At 46.3% G+C, this 26,486-nt stretch overlaps 2 protein-coding genes across 3 annotated transcripts in view; both read left to right on the forward strand.

Annotated features, from left to right (window-relative positions):
- Positions 1-10,524, forward strand: part of cep131 (centrosomal protein 131) — a 71,724-nt gene extending 61,200 nt beyond the window's left edge. For both annotated transcript variants that reach the window (XM_055653824.1, XM_055653825.1), the window contains 4 exons: positions 2,181-2,358; positions 5,618-5,814; positions 8,686-8,746; positions 10,069-10,524. In XM_055653824.1, coding sequence (XP_055509799.1) covers positions 2,181-2,358; positions 5,618-5,814; positions 8,686-8,746; positions 10,069-10,140 — 508 coding nt within the window. In that variant the 3' untranslated portion in view covers positions 10,141-10,524. The remainder of the gene's footprint in view (positions 1-2,180; positions 2,359-5,617; positions 5,815-8,685; positions 8,747-10,068) is intronic.
- A 2,506-nt stretch (positions 10,525-13,030) lies between these two features.
- LOC129708208 (alpha-N-acetylgalactosaminide alpha-2,6-sialyltransferase 2-like) overlaps positions 13,031-26,486 on the forward strand; it is a 41,515-nt gene continuing 28,059 nt past the window's right edge. Inside the window, exon 1 of the mRNA XM_055653828.1 lies at positions 13,031-13,226. The gene's annotated coding sequence lies outside the window, so the exon portion shown is untranslated. The remainder of the gene's footprint in view (positions 13,227-26,486) is intronic.

The raw sequence follows: 26,486 nt of genomic DNA on the forward strand, positions 1-26,486 counted from the left end.
GAACGCTGTAGAGGCCAAGTCAGTGGATATTTTTAAGGAAGAGATAGAAAGACTATTGACCAGTACGGGTGTCAGAGGTTATGGGGAGAAGGCAGGAGAATGGGGTTAGAATGATTGAATGGTGGAGTAGTACTTGAAAATATCGAGTCCTATCTCGCCCTTAAAGACCCTGTTTTCCTGGCGGAGGCACTTGAACGTTGATGTAGGGGTCAGCCAGGCCTGACGATGCCGTCTGTGTCAAAAGGGAAGATGGACACAAAGCGCTGGAGTAACTCAGCATCCCTGGAGAAAAGGAATAAGTGACGTTTCGGGTTGGAACCTTCCCACAGACCTTCTTCATGTATCAAAAGGGAAATGGATCAACTTGGAAACTACAGATCGGTCAGCCTAGCATTGGTGGTGAGAAAACTACTGCAGGGGGAAATCAGGAACAAAATAAATATTGAATTTGTAAGCTGGTCATTTCTCAAGGCAACCCCATGTGGATGTGTTAAAGGCTGATCTACTTGATTAAATTCTTGCCGATAAACTTTAAAAAAATGTTGCAATAAATCTTCAGAAGTTATTAATCAAGATACTGCAGAGGATATTTGTTAAGAAGATAGAAACCTATAAAAACTGGAGAAAATGTGTTGATAAGCATGCAGAAACCTCAAATTTCAAATTCAAATTTCACGGTAACCAGAGGATCATTTTGATCAACGATTTTCAGATTCAGTTTGAGTTTGAGCTTACTTTATTGTCACGTGTATTAAGGTGCGGAGTGAAAAACATTTGTTGCATGCTAACCAGTCAACGGAAAGACATGCTTCAAATTCCTGGGCGTGCACATCTCTGAAGACCTTTCCTGGTCCGAGAACACTAACGCAATTATCAAAAAAGCACATCAGCGTCTCTGAGAAGATTACAGAGAGTCGGATTGTCAAGGAGGACTCTCTCTAACTTCTACAGGTGCACAGTAGAGAGCATGCTGACCGGTTGCATCGTGGCTTGGTTCGGCAATTTGAGTGCCCTGGAAAGGAAAAGACTACAAAAAGTAGTAAACACTGCCCAGTCCATCATCGGCTCTGACCTTCTTTCCATCGAGGGGATTTATCGCAGTCGCTGCCTCAAAAAGGTTGGCAGTATCATCAAAGACCCACACCATCCTGGCCACACACTCATCTCCCTGCTACCTTCAGGTAGAAGGTACAGGAGCCTGAAGACTGCAACAACCAGGTTCAGGAATAGCTACTTCCCCTCAGCCATCAGGCTATTAAACCTGGCTCGGACAAAACTCTGATTATTAACAACCACTTTCTGTTATTTGCACTTTACCAGTTATTTATTCATGTGTGTATATATTTAGATCAGGGTATATGGACACATTTATCTGTTTTGTAGTAAATGCCTACTATTTTCTGTGTGCTTAAGCAAAGCAAGAATTTAATTGTCCTAATCAGGGACACATGACAATAAACTAACTTGAACTTGAACTTGGACATGCACAGTGTATAGATACGTGATAAAGGGAATAATGTGAATAATGTTTTGTGCAATCCTAAAAGCACCACATCTAAAAGTGTCTGGATATATATATATATATGTGTGTGCATGTGTATATGTATATGTGCACACACACACACACACACACACACAGATGCTTATATAATACTAGACCAAGTGCAGACCCGTTGGGTCTGCTCCCCCAACGCAGCCGTTCCCTACACGTAGCCCCCACGGGAGACGTGGTCCTCCAACTCAAGCGGCTCAGGAATCAACAGTGCGGCTGTTTTAAATGGCGTCTTTGAGGCGAGATGCGGGCGCCAGCAGACGTTATGGTCGCTGGCCAGCAGGAGGCAACAAAATTAGTGAGTGGGGGGGGGGAGAAGGATTTTATTAAAAATGTATACATAAACACGACAAAATTTAATGAGGAGTGGATATTTGTAATGAAAAGTGAAATCTACCGAAATGGGAAAAAAGTCGGCGTTTCTGGGTCTGACGTTGGCGTCAGACCCAGACGGCAACGAATCAAAGGCTGGCAGCCACAAGTCAGAAACACACACACAGCCAGCCAGCCAGCCGCCACACAGTTTTAATATTATATAGACATATATATATGTATTCAGATGCTTAAATATATATAAAATCAATGCCCCAAAGTGCAGTCCAGTTATGTAAAACCAACCTTATTGCAGGATTAAGCATGTTCGTCAAAAGTATGAATCGGAACTGAGGGAACTGGAGCATTCAGAACGCAGCCTGCAGGAAAGGTGCAATGAACTGAAGACCCATTTGATGGAAGCAGAGGGAGAAACCATCCGGTTCAAGGGACTGTACAAATATAAAGAACAGGAGATAGAAGATATAAGAAAGGTAACGTTGAGTGTTTGTGTTTGTCATTTCTTTCCTGGATGGCAGTCTGTGTCAGCCATTTACTCAGTGACTAACGTTCAGTACCAAAGCTGGCTGATTGAGTTCCGCGTTTGTGACAGGCTGGTTTATTTTGCCTCTGGTTCCAGTATAGACTCTTAGCAATTGGCCTTGTTCATCTTGTCTAAGGCGAGGAGGAAGATTACATTCTTGATTTACATAGAGTAGCTACAGTTTGATAGTTGTGGATGTGGGGAAAGAATGTACATGACATCGGAGCAGAATGAGACTATTTGGCCCGTTGAGTCAGCTCCGACAATCAACCATGGCTGATCTATCTCTCCCTCTCAACCCGATTCTCCTGCCTTCTCCCCGTAACCTTTGACGCCCTTACTAACCAAAAACCTCTCAATCTCTGCTTTAAAAATACCCAATGACTCAGCGATTCCACAGATTCACCACCCTCAGTCTAAAGAACTTCCTCCTCATCTCCATTCTAAAAGTACATCCTTTTATTCTGAGCCAAAGCCCTGTCGTCCTCAGTGGAAATAAGTGGTTGTCAGCGTACCAGTAACTACACTGCTATAATAATGGACACGTCGCTATTGATGGGCAGTTAGCAGTGTAAGGCCTTCCAGTGGCATTACTTTGGGAAATGTGGAGCAAAGTGATGAACTGAGCAACTACCACTGAGATGGCAGCTGAACTTGGAGTTGCCTTGGAGTCACGGAGTTGCACATGACAAGAACAGGCTCTTCAGCCCACCATGTCCCTGCTGACTGTTTTGCCCATCCATTTGCCTGCATTAGGTGTGTATCCTTCCATGACTTGCCTGTTTAAATGCCTGGCTAAATATTTCTTAAATGCAGTGAATGCATCTCGATTATAACCAGATCTTCCTGCTACCACTCTCTGTCTAAAAAATAATCTAACCCCTCTTATCCCCCTTTAAATCTGCTTCTTCTGGCCTTAAACCATGATCACATTGAATGGTGGTGCTAGCTCGAAGGGCCGAATGGCCTACTCCTGCACCTATTGTCATTGTCTATGCCCTCTTGATAACCATACCAACTTGGACAAATATTCTGATTTTCAACGCCTCATAATTTTAAATACCTTTATCAGGACCGCCCCCCCCCCCCTCGGCCTCTTTTGACCCAGGGAAACGTCCAGACCGGTCCAAATACACTAACATCCGAGTTGTTAGTGTATTTCACAAGCAGTGAAGTTCCCAGCCACTGTCCCTGTGGTACATTATTAATTATTTGATTTGATTTTGATTTGATTTAATTTATTGTCATTGTCTTCAATTAAGAGACAACAAAATTATCTTTCCCTTACAGTCATACAAAAAATAATATAAAAAGACCCCACAAAAACACAGAATACAGTAGTTTACAACACACACATCCACGCAGCGGCACTAAAGTTCCCCACTGTGAGGGAAGGAACCAAAGTCCAGTCAACCTCCTCTCTGATGTTACCCAATGTTCACCCGTGGTCGGGGCCTCCCGAGCACCCTGTAGTCGCCGCTACGGGCGGCCCGATGTTCAGGCCCTCTCGCCGGGAACGATGGAACCCGACGTCGAATGGGAGAACATCCTCAGCGGCCTGGACCTCTGAATCGGCCACCAACCACCGGAGTCCGCGGCTCCCGATGTCCACAGGCCGCGCTGCGCTGAGATTCGCGCTGGAGACCCCCGGCATAGGGTCCCAGGACTCCGTGATGTTAAAGTCAGCGCCGCCTGCGCTGGGAGCTCCGCGATGTTGGAGCAGCGGCCCAACATTCCGGAGCTCCAAGCGGCGATCCCAGGTAAGGCCTCGCCCGCTCCACGATGTATCGAGCGCAGCGCAGCGCCGCAGCTGCTGAAGCTCTGATCCAGTCCCGGCAGGAAACGCCGCGCCAATCCAGTTGGTAGGCCGCAGGGGGGGGGGGGGGGGGGGGGCTAGGACGTGACTTGGATAATAGCCGCATCCTCGCCAGGAAGCGACTGAAGAACGGTTTCCCCCTTACCCCACCCGCTTCCACCCACATAAAATAATTTAAAAAAAACGAAAAAAACACACTCTAAACATAACAAAAAATAAAAAAGACAACCAGACCGTGGGTGGAGGCAGCTAGTAACAGCACCACCGGATGTCCAAATTAATTATCAAATTATTTTCAACTCTGCACTTGGATTATAGGGACATTCACTCAGAAGTGATAAATCTGTCAAAAGTCTTTACTGTGCTTTTCTATTGAAGGTGTGAGATGTGCAAAGAACTTTAACAAATGTCAAAGTCCAATATTTACTTTGGATTCTTAATCCGGTTCTCCATTGTCATGTGAATTCTAAGACATTTGACATGTGACTTCGTTCATCAGCTTCACAGATCACCGCATTTGCCAGATGATAGTCAGTTTAATTGCTTGGGTAGTTTGCAAACACTTTTCCTCAGTACTACAAATGCAACAACATGAATTCCTGCCTCTTGCACTCAATGCCCCAATCAATATAGGCAAGCATCCCATACGTCTTTACCACGGTGGGCCCACAAGGGTCTCCAGTGAGGTAGATGGGAGACCAGGACAGCTCTCTAGCTGATGAGAGGGCCGTTCAGTGGCCTAATACGTTTGTAGGTACTTATCTGGCCAAGTTTCACACATAGACCTTGTCTATGGCTCTCTTGCTTCGGGCAACACACCTGCCTGTCTCTATTATTTTTTCCATTTCCCATTCTTCAAAAGTACTTCCAGCGTGCGGGTTTGTACAAAGAAAGCAGCCAAATACAATGCCTGAGGTAATTGTTCCTTCTGCAGTTTCAAATCCTCAGGGCCTTGAACAACACGTGCAAGAACCAGATTAGTATTGTTGCACACACTCATCCCGTTAAAAGTCAAGTGGGTTATGGGAACTCATGTTGGCGCAGTGTTAGAGTTGCTGCCTCACAGCACCAGAGACCCGGGTTCGAACCTGACTTCGGGTGCTGTCTGTACAGAGTTTGTACATTCTCCCTGTGACCGCGTGGGTTTTCTCCGGGATTTCCGGTTAACTCACACGCTCCAAAGACGTGCACATTTGTAGGTTAATTGGCTTGGTAATGATGTTAAATTGTCCCCAGTGTATATAGGTTGGTGTTTGTGTGCAGGGATCGCTGATCAGTACGGACTCGGTCAGCCGAAGGGCCTGTTTCTGCTCTGTATCTCTCAACTAAACTAAATCATCGTGATTATTGCGGCTGTGGAAATGATTGTAGGTTTCTTTTGCTTTGAAACCAGATCAAAGACAGGTTGACGGAAGAGCGAAAGAGCCTGGCGGAGGTCATACGTCAGGAGTTTGCGGACCGGCTGGTGAGCACTGAAGAGGAAAATAAGCGGCTAAAGACCGAGATGTCCGAGATGCGGGCACGACATCGCCTGGAAGTCGAGCGAATCACCCGGGAGAAGGAGGAGGAGCTGGAGGAGGTCCATAAACGGTGAGAAGGGGCAAGGTCGGATAAAGAAGCCCTCATTGAGTTTTGAGTTGAGTTGAGTTTATTGTCACGTGCATCGAGGTACTGCGGAAAGCTTTTGTTGCATGATATATCCAGTCAGCGGAAAGACAAGGTCGGATAAAGAAGCCCTGATTGAGATTGAGTTTATGAAGGAACTGCAGATGCTGGTGTAAAACCGAAGATAGACACAAATTGCCACAGTAACTCAGCAAGACAGGCAGCATCTCTGGAGAGAGAAGGAGACGGTGAATGATCTTCGCAAACGGTACGAGGTGAGTTTTGCTAACAATCTCACATGACTCTGCCTTCTTAAATGTGTCTGAAGAAGGGTGTCGACCCGAAACGTCACCCATTCCTTCTCTCCAGAGATGCTGCCTGTCCCGCTGAGTCACTCCAGCATTTTGTGTGTATCTTTGAGTTGAGTTTAGTTTCTTGTTACGTGTACCGAGGTACAGCGAAAAGCTTTTGTTGCCTGCTAACCAGTCAGCGGAAAGACAACACATGATTACAATCAAGCCGTCACCAGTCCACTGAATACTCCAGGACCAGATTATTATTTGCAGATACAAGGAACTGTAGATGCTGGAATCTTGAGCCAAACACAAAATGCTCATAAGTGATTGGAGCAGAGTTAGGCCATTCGGCCCATCAAGTCTACTCCGCCTTTCAGTCATGGCTGATTTATCCCTTTCAACCCCATTCTCCTGCCTTCACCCCATAACCCCTGACACCCGTACTAATCAAAGTAGTAATCAAAGTTGGAGTAACTCAGCGGGTCAGCCAGCCAGCATCTGTGGAGGGAATGGACGGGCCATGTTTTGGTCGACAACTAGGCTGTGGGCCGAGGAGCTTTATTCTGTAGTTTCGTAACCCAAGTCACCAAACTACATGAAATTTTCACATATTGAATTTATGAAAATCTATCTGTATGGACTTTAATTAATTTAATTGCACCCTTTATAATGTGAATAAATTCATTAATTCATTCATTCATTCAGTTTTCGCAAGCAGCTCCGAGATTATTTGTTAAAGACTTATTACTCTACAACACGCTGGCATTGGTGACAATGTTTAATTGACTGTGTTATAGTTTAGGCCCTCAATTTCATGGATGAATGAATGAATGAGTAAGTGAGTGAGTGAGTGAATGAATAAGGAATGAATGAATGGATGAATTTATTCACATTATAAAATGGTGCAATTAAATTAATTAAAGTCCATACAGATAGATTTTCATAAATTCTGACTTTAGTCTTACCTTTCAGTTATAGTTGATTCATGGGGGCCTTCTTTGTGTTCCAGCACATCAGCAGGGTCTTTGAAGACTTTCTTGCACTTTAATCCACCGCAGCACTTTCTTCAGCCTTTTTAATGCTTTTCCCACTAAATTCAATTAACCTGCTGCAAGTTTCCACGACATTTAATCCACAGAACAACACATCGGAATCTCCAGTAAAACAGGCATCTGTGAAGCCCCCTCAGCCATTTTGTGTGCTAGCCTGAAACAAAGCAAGTGATTGGCCAACTGGCAGACAACTCAATGTTAAACATGCTTTGATTGGACTAAAAAATTCCCAAATATTTTCCGGTTTTTCTCTAATTTAATAAAAATGTGCAAGTCTTCTTCATATCGAGTTTCAGGGGTGATTTATATAATTTTTATTTACACAATATGTGAAAATTTCATGTAGTTTGGTGACTTGGGTCACAAAATCCTATTTCTAGACACATTTTTGATGCTCGGCCCACAGCCCAAACCTTCTTCAGATTAATTTTTAATTTGGAGCTATGATGAAGTCCTATTCTTGAAGAAGACCCCGTCTATATGTTGGAGATGAATGTGTCCTATCTTCAAGTTGGTTACATCTGTAAAGGGATAGAATTGAAGAGCAGAGAAATACTATACTCGGGAAAGAGAGGTTTGGAGGTGACATGTTGGGGACATTTAAAACAAAATAGAGCAAAGAAACTTTGCAGGAGATCAGATTCTATTTGATCTTTTAGTCTAGATTTAGAGATACAGCACGGAAACAGGCCCTTCGGCCCACCGAGTCCGCACCAACCAGCTCTCCCCGCACACTAACACTATCCTACACTAGGACATTTTTTTTACATTAGTACCAAACCAATGAACCTACAAACCTGTACGTCGTCGGAGTGTGGGAAAAACTGAAGATCTCGGGGTTAAGGGGAGAACGTACACACTGCGTACAGATAAGCACCCGTAGCCAGGATTGAACCCGGGTCTCCGGCGCTGTAAGGCAGCAACTCCTCCATAGTAATGGGATGTTTTACCAAGTTGCATTACCAACAGTAGATAAAGCAAAAGGCACAGACGTGTTGATAAGCAAATGAAAGGAAAAAATATAGAATTAAGGTGGGAAGAGGTCAACATAGAACTCAAATGCTTATATCTACTATTTGAGTCAAACAATGTATATAATTATGTACAAAGACACAAAAAAACTGGAGTAACTCAGCGGACAAGGCAGCATCTTTGGAGAGAAACAATGGGTGACGTTTCAGGCCGAGAAATTCGGGTCACCCATTGCTTCTCCCCAGAGATGCTGCCTGTCCCGCTGAGTTACTCCAGCATTTTGTGTCTTTCTTCGCTTTAAACCAGCATCTGCAGTTCCTTCCTCCATATATAATTATGTAGATCGGGCAACATGTGAAATTGGAAGATTAACGTGAGAGATGGAATTCTTCATTAGAACCTTTAGTTCTTAACGTGCTGTTGAATGCTCTTGTGAAGCATTCAATAGCAAACTACAGAACTGATTTGTTAGACAGTAAGCGATAACCGATTTCAACATACATGATAACAACCACTTGACATTGTTATCTATCTAGTGTAAAAGCAGCCATTGTGAAGAAAGAGGAAACGGTGAATAATCTTCGCAAACAGTACGAGGTAAGTTTTATAAAGTCAGCTGACAATCTCACAGGACTCTGCCTTCTTAGGTGACCTTGCAGTCCCGGGGCAGCGCTCCCGCCCCTCCAGTCGCCGTGCTTCACGCAGACAGCCAGTCGCCGTGCTTCACTCCACCCTCTCTCCCCCCGGGGAGACGCGGTGAACAATACAGGGAGGGAGGGCCGGGCCGGAGGTTGGAGCAACGTTTACAAACCTCGGCCTCAGCTCACACCCGTCCGCCCGAATCCCAGCATCCTCTCCTGCCGCCGGCCCTCTCCCTCCCTTCTCTCCTCCCCTTCTATCCTCCCTCCCTTCTCCTCTCTCTCTCTTCTCTCTCCTCCCCTTCTATCCTCCCTCCCTTCTCTCCTTCCTCTCTCTCTTTTCCCTTCTCTCCTTCCCTCCCTCCCATCTTTCGCTCCTTCCCTCCCTCCCTTCTTTCTCTACTTCCCTCACTCCCTTCTCTTCTTCCTCCCTTCTCTCACTTAGTTCACACACACACACACAACTAAGTTAGGACGGGGTAGGAGCCGAAAGGGTAGGATGGGACTGAAGCCCAAAATTTAATGCCTGGACTGGTTTTTCGCCAATAGCTATTGGTTTTCCAGGATCTAGTTAATGTTTTATTTTGTTTTCATTTCACAGTCACTAAAACAAGTGGTATTGTAACTATGTACTTTTCAGAGGTGATCTACACATTTTGTTTGTTACTTGTAGGTTTCTATGTATGCATATGCAATTTTATATTAAAATGTAGCTTAGATCTGTTTGATCCATTAACTCACAGGCACTTTTTAAGCGCACATTTAGATTACTTTCCATTCTACCATCGAGATATAAAGTCTATAATAGACTTTATTTGTATTTCTATGATTCTACACACCTTGGCTGGGAACCTGGGGCTCACCAAAATTGTTCCCAATTGGGCCCCGCACCTCCTAAGGCCGGCCCTGGGTGCAGGAGTAGGCCATTCGGCCCTTCGAGCCATTCAATATGATCATGGCTGATCATGCAAAATTTTCCCGCCATATCCCTTGATTCCCTTAGCCCCAAGAGTTAAATCTAACTCTCGAAAACTCTTGACGAAAGAAATTCCTCCTCATCTGCTTCCTGCAGGAACATCCTTTAATTCTGAGGCTGTGACTCTCCCATGAGTAGAAACATCCTCCCCACATCCACTCAAAACAGGAAAAGCGGCTACTCCTTCCAGATGGAACGAAAATTACCCCCAATCACTCGTTCAGTTTAGTTTAGAGATACAGCATTGACATTATTTTAACATTTGTTGACATTACTGTTAATTGTGCGATGTTCTATCGTGTTAGGCAGCGCTTAAAAGAGCAGACCACCTTGAAGCTCTGCTGGAACAACAGAGGAAGCAGCTCCTTGGAAAATGAATGTGCAGGCCCTTGTATAATGGAGCACTTTGTAATGGAAGACGGCAAAACCATGGCCCAAGGAGCATTCAGTCTGCGGGTTATACACCTGACCTGCACAAGTGGGAGAACGCCAAGAGAATGACAACAATGTTTGTTTCCAATCCATAATCATACTGTAGTTCAGTTGTCCAAATCAGACATTATATGTTTACCTAAACAGCCTTTTTAATGAAAAAAAAGTTTTTTTATTTTTCTACATTATCTACTGTAATATTTCCTCAATTTGCAGCCTTCGTTTTGTATGTTAGCTGTTAAGTGGAGCATGATGGCATTTATATATAATACTCATTCAACAGGCTTTCAGTATTGTACAGACCTACTTGTGATTAAATGGTACACTATGAGTTGTTTTGATTGGAGATTGCATCAAAGAATTTTAGCACCAAACCAATGCAAGTGTTGCAAAATGAATGATGTATTTTGCTGTTAATATCAGTCTTTTTCATAAGTTCATGTGATAGGAGCAGAATTAGGCCATTCAGCCCATCAAGCCTACTTGCCATTTGACCTCCTAACCCCATTCCCCTGCCTTCTCCCCGTAGGGTGACATCCATACTAACCAAGAATCTATCTTATCTCTGCCTTAAAAATATCCATTGCCTCCACAGCCTTCCGTGGCAAAGAATTCCACTGATTCACCAACCTCTGACTAAAGAAATTCCTCCTTATCTCCTTTCTAAAGGAACGTCCTTTTATTTTGAGGCTGTGACCTCTAGTCCCAGACTGTCCCACTTGAGGAAACATCCTCTCCACATCCACTCTATCCAAGCCTTTCACTGTTCAGTAAGTTTCAATCAGGTTCCCCCTCACCCTTTAAACTCCAGCTGGAAGAGGCCCAGCGCCATCAAACGCTCATCATATGTGGGGATTGTTCTCGTAAAGCTCCCCTGGACCCTCTCCAGCGCCAGCGCGTCCTCATCTCCGTCATGCCCCCCCCTCCACCCAGCCACCTCATCTCCGTCACACCTAACCCACAGCAATATCTTGTTCCTGGAATGAGCTATCAGCAATAGAGAGCCACAGTGTCATGGGCAGTGGCTGTTTTGATTATACAGAAAGAAGAGAGGGTTTGCTTTAACTAATGCTTTTGTAAAGAACAAAAGGTTGGAGGAACACCGCAGGTCGGGCAGCGTCTGTTTAGGGAATGGACAGACGGTCTTTCAGGTCGAGACTTCCTTCAGACTGATGGAGTTGGGGGGGGGGGGGGGAGAGAAAGCTGGAGAGTGGCAGAGTTGCCACGTGGGTTTTCTCTGGGTGATCCAGTTTCCCCCCCACGCTCCAAAGACGTACAGGTTTGTAGTTCAATTGGCTTTGGTAAAATTGTAAATTGTCCCGAGTGTGTGTAGGATAGTGTCAGTGGACGAGGTGATTGCTGGTTGGCATGGACTCGGTTAACCTACAAACCTGTAAGTCTTTGGAGTGCGAGAGGAAACCGAAGTTCTCGAAGAAAGCCCACGCAGGTCACGGGGAGAACGTACAAACTCCATACAGACAACACCAGTAGTCGGGATCAAACCCGGGTCTCCGGCGCTGCATTCGCTGTATGGCAGCAACTCTACCGCTGCGCCACCGTGAAGATTGGATTTCGCCCCGACGGATGTTTGACTGCCCCCGACCACGGGAGGATGAAGAGGAAGAAGATTGGACTTTTCTGCCTCTCCTTTCACACGCACGCACACACACACACACGCACGCACACATACACACACACGCACGCACGCACACATACACACACGCACACACACAGCACACACACACACACACACACACACACAGACACACACACACACACACACATACACGCACACACACGCATGCATGCACACACGCACGCATGCACACACATACACGCACGCGCGCGCAGATAGACAGACTCACAAGCTGCAACAAAACTTGGCCTGACACCCAACACAGCAAAGACACAGGTGATGAGGATCCACTCCAAAACCAGCAACCCTATCCTTATGCACAGCACTGCTCTAGAGGAGGTAGAAACATTCACATACCTAGGCAGTGTTGTGGACATCACCTTAGGGGCAGAGGAGGACATAACAAGTAGAACCAATAAGGCTAAGGTGGTGGTAACATGCTCAGGAAGCTCTGGAGCTCAAAACACATCTCAATCAACACCAAAATACGCATCTTCAACTCAAATGTGAAACAGGTAATGCTGTATCGATCAGAGTCATGGAAAACCACAAAACACGACAAACGGGATGCCAACAGTCACCAACACCTGCCTTGGGAGAATACTTAACATCTGGTGGAGAGACAACGTAAGCAATGTGGACCTGTGGAAAAGAACAAGCCAGGAGCTCATTGACTTACAAATTCGAAGGAGAAAATGGAGTTGGATTAGACACACCTTTGGGAAACCTACCACAAACATCACCGGGCAAGCACGGAAACGGAACACCCAAGGAAAAAGGAACAGAGGTCGCCCCGGGAAGAGCTGGAGAAGAGGTGTCCAGCCAGAAGTGTCTGAGAGTGGGCTCAACTGGGGAGATCTCGAAAGAACTGCCAACATCCGAGTGAGGTGGAGGACATTTGTCAATGGCCTACGCTCCCTAGAGGAACAAAGGGCTTAGGAAGCTCACAGTGGGGAATGTGGGGAATCCGCTGTGGTGGATGTTTATGTTAAATGTTATGTAGTTGTGTGTCTTGTTGCTTTTTTTTGGTATGGCCGTATGGTAATTAGCATATCACTGTACCTTAAATGGCACATGTGACGGTAAAAGACCTATGACCTTTCAACGTCCTCACTTCCTTTTGAGATATGACAAAGCCAGGAGAGGCCAAGCAGTGTCCGACATATTATTGTGGCAACAGAAGTGATAGTCGTGCGTTTAGGACACAGAGTTGGTTTTGTTGACCGAGGGCCTGGTATAAACTGTGCTATCGGCAGCTGCGGCACTTTTTTGGAACAGACATTCTCCGGAAAGCAATCTAGATCAGAAGCTGACAGAGTGAAGGGCACATGCTGTGAAACATGAAGTTGTGCGCAGCCCGCAAGGGCCTGAAGAGCAACTCTTGCAGCGGACTCTGTGAGTAACAGGCATTTTTCACTTTGCTATACATCTGCTTCCAACCTGATAGCGCTTGAGCAAGGGAAAGTCAACTTAAAGGCAACTTCTCAAGATAACGTTTCTTTTCCACCCGCTGTGATAAAATATCACACTATTATGGTAAACCAACGCGTATATCCCCCCTCCCACATCCTCAGGAAGTTGCGTTTGCAGACAATGCCCCTTTTATGCAGTTTGTCAAACTATGAGCTGTCTGGATTGCACTGGGCTTTTCTTTTGCACTACTATTGCTTTAAAAAAAAATACTGGCTTGATAATGTTATCTCAGAAGACAGAGCTAACAGCCCGGTTATGCTGCTGCAAGCAAGAATTTCATTCAGCGGTGGAGTTGCTGCCTTGCAGCGCCAGAGACCTGGGTTCGATCCTGACCACGGGTGCTGCCTGCATGTGATTTTGCGCGTTCTCTCTGAGACCTTGTGGGTTTTCTCCAGGTGCTCTGGTTTTCTCCCACATTTCCAAAGACGAGCCCGTTTTTCTTCGATAAGAATTGTAAATTGCCTCTGGTGTTTGGGATAGTTCTAGTTTGCGGGGTTCTCTGGTCGGCATGGGCTCGGTGGGCCGAAGGGCCTGTTTCCGTGCTGTATCTCTAACTTAGACATAAAAGTGAACTATAGTGCTTTGCAGAGCTGTTTTGATGCTGCAGGTAAGAAATTCATTGTTTTGTTTTTGGTACATACAACAACTAGACACTCTCGACAAAGCTACATTTTGATGTGGGTTGGCAATAGAAAATCATTAGGGTTAGTCATCTACCTGGGTGGTATAATAATAATAATAATAATAATAATAATATACTTTATTTCAGACTCAAGAAGGTCCAGACAAGGGACAACATTCCTTAAAAATACATTGCATGTAAAAACATCATCACATACATATATAATCTTAGTATATCACTTATAAGAGCATCAAAATTATATATTACAAAAAAACACAATACCTAATTTAAAATCCAGAATTAAAAGAAAAATCAGTGTCCTACAATGAGACAGCGATACCAGTGTCTCCACAACTGGGATTGGCAGCGTGTAGTGCTAAACCGAATAGAAACATAGAAAATAGGTGCAGGAGTAGGCCATTCGGCCCTTCGAGCCTGCACCGCCATTCAGTATGATCATGGCTGATCATCCAACTCAGTATCCCATCCCTGCCTTCTCTCCATACCCCCTGATCCCTTTAGCCACAAGGGCCACATCTAACTCCCTCTTGAATATAGCCAATGAACTGGCCTCAGCTACCTTCTGTGGCAGAGAATTCCACAGATTCACCACTTTTTGTGTAAAAAATGATTTTGTCATCTCAGTCCTAAAAGATATCCCCCTTATCCTTAAACTGGGACCGCCTAGTTCTGGACTTCCCCAACATCGGGAATAATCTTCCTGCATCTAGCCTGTCCAACCCCTTAAGAATTTTGTAAGTTTCTATAAGTATGTTTGACAAGGCCACAATAATTACATTATTAGAGTCATTTATCCTGCAAATTAATTAATACATACAATTTCTTCGGATAGCTTCGAAAGTACTGACTCCTGCAGCCACACACATGTTACTCCTCGTCCTATTACTGCAATTTTTGGGCTACCTACGTTAGATTCTACTCATCTGTCCCGTTCCGTCCATCGGCTGATTGCTTTTACTACATTAATTGCCAGGAGATCTACTTTATTTAAGTGGAAAGACTCTAATCCTCCGCCCACACTGCATTGGTACTCTGAAACAATATCATGTTTAAATATAGAAAAAAATGAGGAGTGACATTGATGAACCCTTGGTTAAATTTGATAGGACTTTGGGGAAGTTATTTTCACACGATATAAATTGTCTCCTCCAACCGTTATAATAATTCTTTTACCTTTATACGGTGGAACGGACTTGGCGACAAACAGGCACTTAAAAATTGTTGAAATTCTTTACAGCCCAGATTTTGTTTTGCTTATTTTAGTTTAGTGGGGTTACTTTTTCTCTTTTTTCCCTTATTTTTCTTTTTATCTTTTTGTTTTTATATATTCAAGTTCTCTTTTAAACACTTAACTATATTTACATAGAGACCGTGAGGTCTATACCCAATGTGCATTTTGACACTGGACTCATACTCAAGTAAGGTACACAAAAACGCTGGAGAAACTCAGCGGGTGCAGCAGCATCTATGGAGCGAAGGAGATATGCTGGGTACTGATGTATCCACATTTCGGACTCTCAGTCTGAAGAAGGGTCTCGACCCGAAACGTCGCCCATTCCTTCTCTCCTGAGATGCTGTAGAGGCCAAATCACTGGATGAATTTTAAAGAGAGTTAGATCGAGCTCGAGGGGCTAGTGGAATCAAGGGGTATGGGGAGAAGGCAGGCACAGGTTACTGATTGTGGATGATCAGCCATGATCACAATGAATGGCAGTGCTGACTCAAAGGGCCAAATGGCCTCCTCCTGCACCTATTTTCTATGTTTCTGTACTGCCTGTCCCGCTGAGTTACTCCAGCATTTTGTGTCTATCTTCGGTACTGAAGTAGGCGTTTGCTCGCTACAATGCGCTGTTGCAGGGTGCAGTAGAACAGCGGATGGACAAGACCTCTGGTATCTGTGCCACACACCAAGCCTGGCGCAGTGAGTGCCACACATGGGTAGTGAGTGCCACACTGCCGCATCTGGTATGCAGCGGATAGGATGCGGGAAACTTAATGTGGTCTGCACCACCGCAGTCTCTTCCCCTCGCAAACTAAACCGGCTCTGCTTGCTACAAAATGGACACAACAAATGCTGGCGTAACTCAGCGGGACAGGCAGCATCTCTGGAGAGAAGGAATGGGTGACGTTTCAGGTCGAGACCCTTCTTCAGTCACTCCAGAGACTCTGCCTGACCCGCTGAGTTACTCCAGTATTTTGTGTCCATCTTCGGTCTAAACCAGCATCTGCAGTTCCTTCCTACACGACGAAGAACAAGGAAGTGACTCGTAGTTTGATAAAAGCCACGGTGGAAAGATGGCATGTGGAACTTTTGTCCAAACAATGACAGGAAGTCGATGGTTTCAATGGGAAATAGCAGACATTGATTTGCTTGAAAGTAAATATATTTTGTTTTGGCCTTAAGACTTTACAATGCGTCTAATACAGCTGTGTGGGTAATAGTTCCAACTGTGTGGGTCAACGGTTTAGAATCATTTACCGATTACATGTCGTAAACATGAGTGTGTTTGGTGAGGGGAGGGTTTAGTTTGATTTACAGTCCGTGCCGACTGGCAATCACCTGTACACACGTTCTATCCTACATTATAGACAATAGGTGCAGGAGTAGTCCATTCGGCCCTTCGAGCCAGCACCGCCATTCAATGTGATCACGGCTGATCATCCACAATCAGTACCCCGTTCCTGCCTTCTCCCCACATCCCCTGACTCCGTTATCTTTAAGAGCCCTATCTAGTTCTCTCTTGAAAGTATCCAGAGAACCGGCCCCCACCGCCCTCTGAGGCAGAGAAGTCCACAGACCCACAACTCTCTGGGTGCAAAAGTGTTTCCTCATCATTGCACATGCTATGGGTAATTTACAGAAGCCAATTAATCTACAAACCCGCTCGTTTTTGGTGTGGGCGGAAACCGGAGCACCCGGAGAAAACCCACGCGGTCACGTGGAGAACGTACAAACTCCTTACAGATAGCACCCGTTGTCAGGACGGTGTCTGACGCTGTGAGGCAGCAACTCAAGTTTCATACCCAAGTTTGCGTTTCAGACTGATTGGCGAAGATGAACTTAATCACCTTGACTGTATGTCTGCCACGGCAGATTAACAAGGCTCACTTTTGAATCAGATCTTGTAACGAAGCGGTGTGGAAAATAAACTTTCTAAGGTGCATGAAACTAACTTTGCAGGGGACTCTCCCATTAAAGACCGGCCTCTGGCATATAAACACACAAAATCTAGAAATGGATACAAATAGATAAATGTGTCGGGAGGAACTGCAGATGCTGGTTTAAACCAAATGCGGACTCTAAAAGCTGGAGTAACTCAGCGGGTCAGGCAGCATCCCTGGAGAAAAAGGAATAGGTGACGTTTCGGGATGAGATCCTCCTTCGGACTAGGAATGGTTTGGCAGAGGGAAGATAAATGATCTTTATTTGGTTGGAAGTATGGAAAAGCAGTACATTGCTCACCTAGCGAGAGACTCAGAACGCTGCTGTATGAAAGGACTCTGGACATTGTAGATAAAGGCCAGTGAGCAGGTTTAGAGAGAGAGCAACTAATTAACAGGTTAATTAAAGGTTCACCTTTACTGCAAGAGGAGTGGAATGTAAATGTGGGAATGTTTTGCTACAACTGTAAAGGGTATCAGTTGGCAAGGATGGTCTGTTTATTTTTGGAAGGATGTATTTTCATTGAAGGTTGGGCATCTAAGTCTGCCCCAGCTCAATATAGACGGGTCCAAACACGGCTGTTTCATTGTTCCACTGCTTCCTGCCTCAGTATTACATACCATGTGGATGTGGAGAGGATGTTTCCACTAGTTGGAGAGTCTGGGACTAGAGGTCACAGCCTCAGAATGAAAGGACGTTCTTTTAGCAAGGAGATGAGGTTGAATTTCTTTAGTCAGAGGGTGGTGAATCAGTGGAATTCTTTGCCACAGAAGGCTGTGGCGGCAAAGTCAGTAGATATATTTAAGGCAGAGAGAGGTAGATTTTGATTAGTATGAGTGTCAGAGGTTATGGGGGGAAGGCAGGAAAATGGGGTTAGGAGGGAGCGATGGGTCAGCCATGATTGAATGGCGGAGTAGAGGTGATGGGTCGAATGGCCTCATTCTGCTCCTATCACTTATGATCGTATGAGGTTATGATTCCATTTCACCTCCAGCAACTTCTCACGTGAGTGGGGCTTGTCTTCAGAACTAACTGGGAGCTCTTGAACCCACGGCAACTGGACTCCAACTCAGGCGGTGGGCGCGGTGGCGCAGCAGTAGAGTTGCAGCCTCACAGCACCAGAGACCCGGGTTCGATCCTGACCTTGGGCGCTGTCTGTGTGGAGTGTGTTTGTACTCCCTGTGACCGCGTGGGTTTTCCCCGGGTGCTCCGGTTTCCTCCCACACTCCAAAGACGCGCAGGTTTGTAGGTTAATTTGCTTCAGTAAAGATTGTAATTGTCCCTAGTGGGAAGGACAATGTTGGTGTAGGGGGGTCGCTGGTCGTCAAATGTGGACACACTCACAGGTTGAGATCCAAACCAGTATTGACTCATTTAGCTTTTATTTTAGAGATCTTCTTCTTCTTGCGTATGGCGCGCACAGCCTAAAGTTGGAAGACAACTTGTTCTGTTTGATCTTCAGTTTGTGCACGGCACGTTGATTGCATTCGTCGAAACTGGGTGGACCATGTGAAGGTTGCAATCTCCCACCCGTAGAAGTACAGCGTGGAAACAAGCCCTCCGACCAAACCTGTGTACTAGTTCTATTCTACAGACTGGGGACAATTTTGATTAACCTCCAAACCGGCATGTCTTTGGAAACCAAAGCACATGGAGAAAACCCATGCAGTCACAGGGAGAACGTGCAAACTCCATGCAGACAGCGCCCGTAGTCGGGCTCGAACCCGGGACTCTGGCACTGCATTCATCATCACCGTTGAAAACATTGGCGACGCAGTGGCGCTGGTCTCCGACGGGAACGGTGATGGACGCACCACACGTCTCTGTCCTCCAGTACATGCGGACTTCCGCCGCTGGAAGTATAGGATTTTGGTGTGTGTGTGTGTTGTGTGTGTGTGTGTGTGTGTGTGTGTGTGTGTGTGTGTGTGTGTGTGTGTGTGTGTGTGTGTGTGTGTGTGTGTGTGTGTGTGTGTGTGTGTGTTGTGTGTGTGTGTGTGTGTGTGTTGTGTGTGGGGCTTATCATTCCTTACAATGCCACGTACGACAGTGATCGCAACTTCTACTGAGGTGTGGGTGGCCGTTAGCTCGCTAGGAGCTCATCCGCCCTTTGACAGGTCTTGTTTTGGTCCTGCTGGGGGTCCACAGCCCCCTCCTCACCTGGAAAACCAGGTGGGGGAGACGGTTTAGTCACCGACTATCCGACCATGGAGCAGGTAGCGCGGGATTACATGGTACCCGTAGCGGGGGTGGGGAACTCCCCCCGACCTGACCTGAAAGGCAGGAAATCTGATCAGAAAATGGGCCTTGCAACATCCACAAGACAAGGAGAGGCACAAGGAAATACAGATACTGGAATCTACAGTTAAAGACACAGAGTGCTGGGGTAACTCAGTGGGTCAGGCGGCATCTATGGAAGGTATGAACAGGTGACGTTTTGGGTTCAGACTGATTGTAGTGGGGGGTGGGGGGCTGGACAATGGTCAATGGACATGGGCAAAGGGGTTTTTGATTTGCAGGTGGAGGGGGGGGGGGGGGGGGGGGGAACACACACAGTCGAGAGATCAAAAGAAGGCCAAAAGGTGCGAGATAAGGAGAGGAGTGAAATGTAAAGCCAGAAGCCCACCGTGGGGGTTGGGAGAGATGAGTAGGTAAGTCATTTTACCAACCCCCTTACCCCCCCCCCTCCAAAAACCATTCTCCAACATTAACCATCACAGTAATGCCCCTGTCTTTAGGAAACCTGATCGGAAACCTCTGGAGACTTTGGGCCCCACCGAAGGTTTCCGTGCGGTTCCCGGAGGTTTTTGTCAGTCTCCCCACCTGCTTCCACTACCTGCAACCTCCGGCAACCACCTGCAACCTCCAGGAACCGCACGGAAACCTTGGATGGGGCGCAAAGTCTCCAGGGGTTTCCTAAGTGGGACAGGGGCAAGGTCCCGGGGAAACACTGAGCAGTTCCCACATCTCGGGGGCAGATCAGGGCTAAGGTAGCCATCAATGATGAAGTCCTGCACCTCCTTCAATGCATCACAACTGCCTTTGACTGACTGAGGAATTTGTGTATTTTGACCTCACTTCAACTCCCGTGAACTCTAACCTACAACCTCCCGGGCAAGTCCAGCGGACCGGGCAACGTCAGCGGAGGGAAAACGGGCGGTCGACATCTCGAGTTGGGACCCTTCTTCAGAAGCTTCGGTCCCGACCCAAAAAACGTTGTCTGTCTGTCTGTCAGTCTGAAGAAGGGTCTCACCTCGACCCGAAACGTCCACCCGTTCCTCCTCTCCAGAGACACTGCCTGTCCCGTTGAGTTACTCCAGCACAGGGGTGGGGAACCTATGGCCATCCACGCCATTGAAAGTGCGGCCTTTCGAATGAATCCAAATTTTGTCGAACAAATCCTTTTATTTTTATTAATATGTTTTTATTCGTCTTTTATTATTTTAATCTTAGTCTTAAAATGAAAGTATTTAAAATACCAAAGAGTTAAAGAAGATTCGACAAAATAATCCTCCCCGACTGACAGCCACAATTAAAACATTAGTAAGTCATGAGGGCTATTTTAACAAAATAATGTGCATTTTGAAGTATATCTAACTGAAGTTTCTTGGATGCGGACTTATTAGATTACAGCTAACTTAATGCGGTGTTCCAACATGAAAAGGTTCCCCACCCCTGCTCCAGCATTTTGTGTCTGTCTGTCTTCATTGTTCATCCATTTCACCTCTACTCTAACTCAGCGGGTCAGGCAGCATCTGTGGAAAACATGGATAGTCCACGTTTCGAGTCGAGACCCTTCTTCAGCTGATTGTGGGTGGGGGAGGGGAGGGGGGAGAAGGTAGCTGGAGAAGGGGACAAAGCGTGCCATAAAGTTTGGTTAAAGTCAGGAGACCCTTCTTCAGACTGACAGACAGACAACGTTTTTTGGGTCGGGACTGAAGCTTCTGAAGAAGGGTCCCACCTCTACAGATAAAAATATGTTTCTTGGAATCGAACGGAAATCCTCAACAACACACCCTCTCCAACGCCCTGAATGTTTACATTGTGACTCAAATGTTCTCATGAATATATTTTCTGGAGTACCTTTCCCAATGAAGCATATTTGAGAGTCCGAGCCATCATTATATGGCAAGAACAAATCCAATTATCTGCGTTCAGCCATAAACCTGCCTGGCGGGAGTACAATGAGTCAGGTCTCACACAACTGCAGTGCCTCAGACTCTAATTCAGAATTTTTTAAGTTGAGGCTTATTATTGTCATGTGTACCGAGGTGCAGTGAAAAGCATTGCTCTCCAAACAGATCAGGTAATACCATACACTCAACGCCATCAAGTACAATAGGTAGAGCCAAGGGGAAGATACAGAGTGCAGAATGTAGTTCTCAGCGTTGTAGCACATCAGTTCCAGAGACAAAGTCCAATGTCCGCAATAGACAATAGGTGCAGGAGTAGGCCATTCGGCCCTTCGAGCCAGCACCGCCATTCAATGTGATCATGGCTGACCATCCACAATCAGTTCCTGCCTTCTCCCCATATCCCCTGACTCCGCTATCTTTGAGCCCCTATCTAGCCTTCTCTACCTCAGAGGCCTCCACCGCCCTCTGAGGTAGAGATTTCCACAGACTCGCAACTCTCTGTGAGAAAAAGTGTTTCCCCGTCTCCGTTCTAAATGGCTTACCCCTTATTCTTAAATGGGGTCCCGCAATGGGGTGGAGGTGAATCAGACGATACGCTAGCGTAGGGAAGGACGATTCAGAAGCCTGATAAAAGAGGGGAAGCAGCTATTCCTGACTTTAACCAAACTTTATGGCACGCTTTGTCCCCTTCTCTAGCTACCTTCTCCCCCCTCCCCTCCCCCACCCACAATCAGCTGAAGAAGGGTCTCGACTCGAAACGTCGACTATCCATGTTTTCCAAAGATGCTGCCTGACCCGCTGAGTTACTCCAGCACTCTGCGAAACGTCACCTATCCATGTTCTCCACAGATGCTGCCTGACCCGCTGAGTTACTCCAGCACTCTGCGAAACGTCACCTATCCATGTTCTCCACAGATGCTGCCTGACCCGCTGAGTTACTCCAGCACTCTGCGAAACGTCACCTATCCATGTTCTCCACAGATGCTGCCTGACCCGCTGAGTTACTCCAGCACTGTGTGTTGAAAGTATCTCTGTTCTCTACAGTCTCCCTCTCTCTGTCTCTCTCGTTATTTCTATTTCTGGGCTGTTTGAACAGTGTGCTCCATTTCCTGATCTTTCTCCTCGGTCGTTAAATAGTTCCATTAGGTTACAGTCCTGAAAATATATTGCAGCTGTATAATATTACGACCAAGATAGAACAGACACGTGTGTATCTAAACTGACATACTTGAACGTCACAGTGTTAAGCTGATCCAACCCCACAATATTGCTATGATCTTTGTCTGTGTGTGTGTGTGTGTGTTCCACTCTGACAGTCGCCGTTCCAGTTGCTGGTTTTCCAAGCGACTGCCGGCAACTTGATGATCGCCGGCAGTCCGCTGAAAAATCACCTAAGTGGGACAGGCCCATTAGAAATATAGAAAATAGGTGCAGGAGTGGACCATTCGGCCCTTCGAATTCAATATGATCACGGCTGATCATCCAGAATCTGTACTCCGTTCCTGCTTTCTCCCCATACCCCTTGATTCCGTTAGGCCTGAGGGCTATATCTAACTCTCTCTTGAAAACATCCAGTGAATTGGCCTCCACTGCCTTCTGTGGCAGAGAATTCCATAGATGCACAACTCTCTGGCTGAAAAAGTTGTGTTTGTTTAAATTTGCATGGAGAAGGTCCTGTATTCTATGATTGCACTCTGGGGTGGACTCTGGGACAATATTTGCTTCATTTTCATTCCTCAGGTATTAAATGTGCATCTTGGTGATGGCAAGCAAACGGAATAAAAGTCACCAAATGCCCTGAAGGAATCTCAGTTTCATGAGAACTTTCAGATCCAGACAAGTATGATCCTTGGCCAAAACAGGGAAAGGTGATACATCTGGTTTACAGAACACCTTTAACAAACAGCACACTTTCCAGATACTTCACTATGTAACGAAATCCGATCTCCCGAATTTCTTGAGTGAGAGGGTGGTGAATAGAAACATAGAAACATAGAAATTAGGTGCAGGAGTAGGCCATTCGGCCCTTCGAGCCTGCACCGCCATTCGATATGATCATGGCTGATCATCCAACTCAGTATCCCGTACCTGCCTTCTCTCCATACCCCCTGATCCCCTTAGCCAGAAGGGCCACATCTAACTCCCTCTTAAATATAGCCAATGAACTGGCCTCAACTACCCTCTGTGGCAGAGAGTTCCAGAGATTCACCACTCTCTGTGTGAAAAAAGTTCTTCTCATCTCGGTTTTAAAGGATTTTCCCCTTATCCTTAAGCTGTGACCCCTTGTCCTGGACTTCCCCAACATCGGGAACAATCTTCCTGCATTTAGCCTGTCCAACCCCTTAAGAATTTTGTAAGTTTCTATAAACTCCCCTCTCAATCTCCTAAATTCTAGAGAGTATAAACCAAGTCCATCCAGTCAGTCTGAATCTGTTGAATTCTTTGCCACAGAAGGCTGTGGAGGCCAAGTCAGTGGATATTTTTAAGGCAGAGAATTCTTGATTAGTATGGATGTCTGAGGTTATGGGGAGAAGCAAGGGAATGGGGTTAGGAGGGAGAGATAGATCAGCCATGTTTGAATGGCGGAGTAGACATGATGGGCTGAATGGCCTTATTCTACTCCTATCACCTATCACCTTATGACCTGAAACATCACTTATTTCTTCTATCCAGAAATGCTGCCTGACCCACTGAGTTACTCCAGCATTTTGTGTCTATCTTCAGTGTAAACCAGCATCTGCAGTTCCTTTCGACACACCTCGTTGAGTCAATGTTGACTGAATTATTTTGTCGTTGGCATTATTGTGTGACATGGCTGACGTCTTCAGCTCTGCAATTGTCTCTCTGCCTCTCTGACCTAGTATTTTGTTTAGTTTGGTGCAGAGAAATAGATCTGTAGGCCGTTGAGCACTCGTATAGACTAGTTCTATGTTATCCCACTTTCTCAGCCAACCTATTCACCAGCGGGGAAATTACATAGGGACAATTAACCGACACACCGACACCCATCTATGGGATGTGGGAAGGACATTCTTGCTATTGAGGGAGTGCAGCGTAGGTTTACAAGGTTAATTCCCGGGATGGTGGGACTGTCATATGCTGAGAGAATGGAGCGGCTGGGCTCGTACACTCTGGAGTTTATACGGGTGAGCTGGGATCTTATTGAAACATGTAAGATTATTAGGGGTTTGGACACGCTAGAGGCAGGAAACATGTTCCCGATGTTGGGGGAGTCCAGAACCAGGGGACCACAGTTTAAGAATAAGGAGGTAAGCCATTTAGAACGGAGATGAGGAAACACTTTTTCACACAGAGAGTGGCGAGTCTGTGGAATTCTCTGCTATTGTATCCGCAAAGGAGGAGGTGCAAGTGAACCTCTGCCTCACCTGAACAGACTGAACTGTCGGGGTCCTTGAACGGAGTCGAGGGAGGGGGTATAGGGACAGGTGTATTGCATCTTCTGCGGTTGCAGGGGTAAGTACCTGGGGACAGGTATTCACCCATTCCTTCTCTCAAGAGATGTTGCCTGTCCTGCTGGTCGGCACGGACACGGCGGGCCGAAGGGCCTATTTCCATATACATGCAGTATGTGTATTTGTAAGTAAGTGTAACATATACACACACTGAACTTTTCTTCTCATTTGTTATATTGTTTACAGTGTTCTATGTTGACATTATATTTAAGAAGGAACTGCAGATGCTGGAAATATCGAAGGTAGACAAAAGTGCTGGAGAAACTCAGCGGGTGCGGCAGCATCTATGGAGCGAAGGAAATAGGCAACAAATCGGAACGAAACGTTGCCTATTTCCTTCGCTCCGTAGATGCTGCCGCACCCGCTGAGTTTCTCCAGCACTTTTGTCTACCTTCTATGTTTTACATACTCTATCGTGCTGCAACAAGTAACAATTCCATTGTTCCATCTGGGACATCGGACAATCAAACACTCTAGACTCTCGGCTTTCAACAACCTCCACCGCACCTTCACCTCGAAGCCTGCATGCAATAAACATTTGCACTTACCCCCATCATCACCAAGTGCTTCGAGAGGCTGGTCCTGGCACACCTCAAAAGCTGCCTACCCCCCACACTGGATCCCTATCAGTTTGCCTACCGCAAGAACAGGAGTACGGAGGATGCCATCTCAACGGCACTTCACTCCGCCCTCTCCCACCTTGACAACAGAGACACTTATGTAAGAATGCTGTTCATCGATTACAGCTCAGCATTCAACACCATTATTCCATCAAAACTGATCACTAAACTCGGTAACCTGGGCATCGACCCCTCCCTCTGCAACTGGATACTGGACTTTCTAACCAACAGACCCCAGTCTGTGAGGTTAGACAAGCACACCTCTTCAACCCTCACCCTGAACACCGGCGTTCCTCAGGGCTGTGTGCTGAGCCCTCTCCTCTACTCCCTCTTCACCTATGACTGTACACCTGTACATGGTACTAACACCATCATCAAGTATGCAGATGATACAACGGTGATTGGCCTCATCAGCAACAACGATGAGCTGGCCTACAGGGAGGAGGTCCAGCACTTAGCAGCATGGTGCGCTGACAACAACCTGGCCCTTAACTCCAAGAAGACCAAGGAGCTCATTGTAGACTTCAGGAAGTCCAGAGGCGGCACGCACACCCCCATCCACATTAACGGGACGGAGGTGGAACGTGTTTCTAGCTTCAGGTTCCTGGGAGTCAACATCTCCGATGACCTCTCTTGGACCCACAATACCTCTACTCTGATCAAGAAGGCTCATCAGCGTCTCTTCTTCCTGAGGAGACTGAAGAAGGTCCATCTGTCTCCTCAGATCCTGGTGAACTTCTACCGCTGCACCATCGAGAGCATCCTTACCAACTGCATCACAGTATGGTATGGCAACTGCTCTGTCTCCGACCGGAAGGCATTGCAGAGGGTGGTGAAAATTGCCCAACGCATCACCGGTCCCACGCTCCCCTCCATTGAGTCTGTCCAAAGCAAGCGCTGTCTGCGGAGGGCGCTCAGCATCGCCAAGGACTGCTCTCACCCCAACCATGGACTGTTTACCCTCCTACCATCCGGGAGGCGCTACAGGTCTCTCCGTTGCCGAACCAGCAGGTCGAGGAACAGCTTCTTTCCGGCGGCTGTCACTCTACTAAACAACGTACCTCGGTGACTGCCAATCACCACCCCCCCCCCCGGACACTTATTATTTTTTTTATTCAAATCGTTTGCTATGTCGCTCTTCAAGGGAGAT

The sequence above is a fragment of the Leucoraja erinacea genome, chromosome 23 (assembly GCF_028641065.1).
Source record: "Leucoraja erinacea ecotype New England chromosome 23, Leri_hhj_1, whole genome shotgun sequence".
Lineage (NCBI taxonomy): Eukaryota > Metazoa > Chordata > Chondrichthyes > Rajiformes > Rajidae > Leucoraja > Leucoraja erinaceus.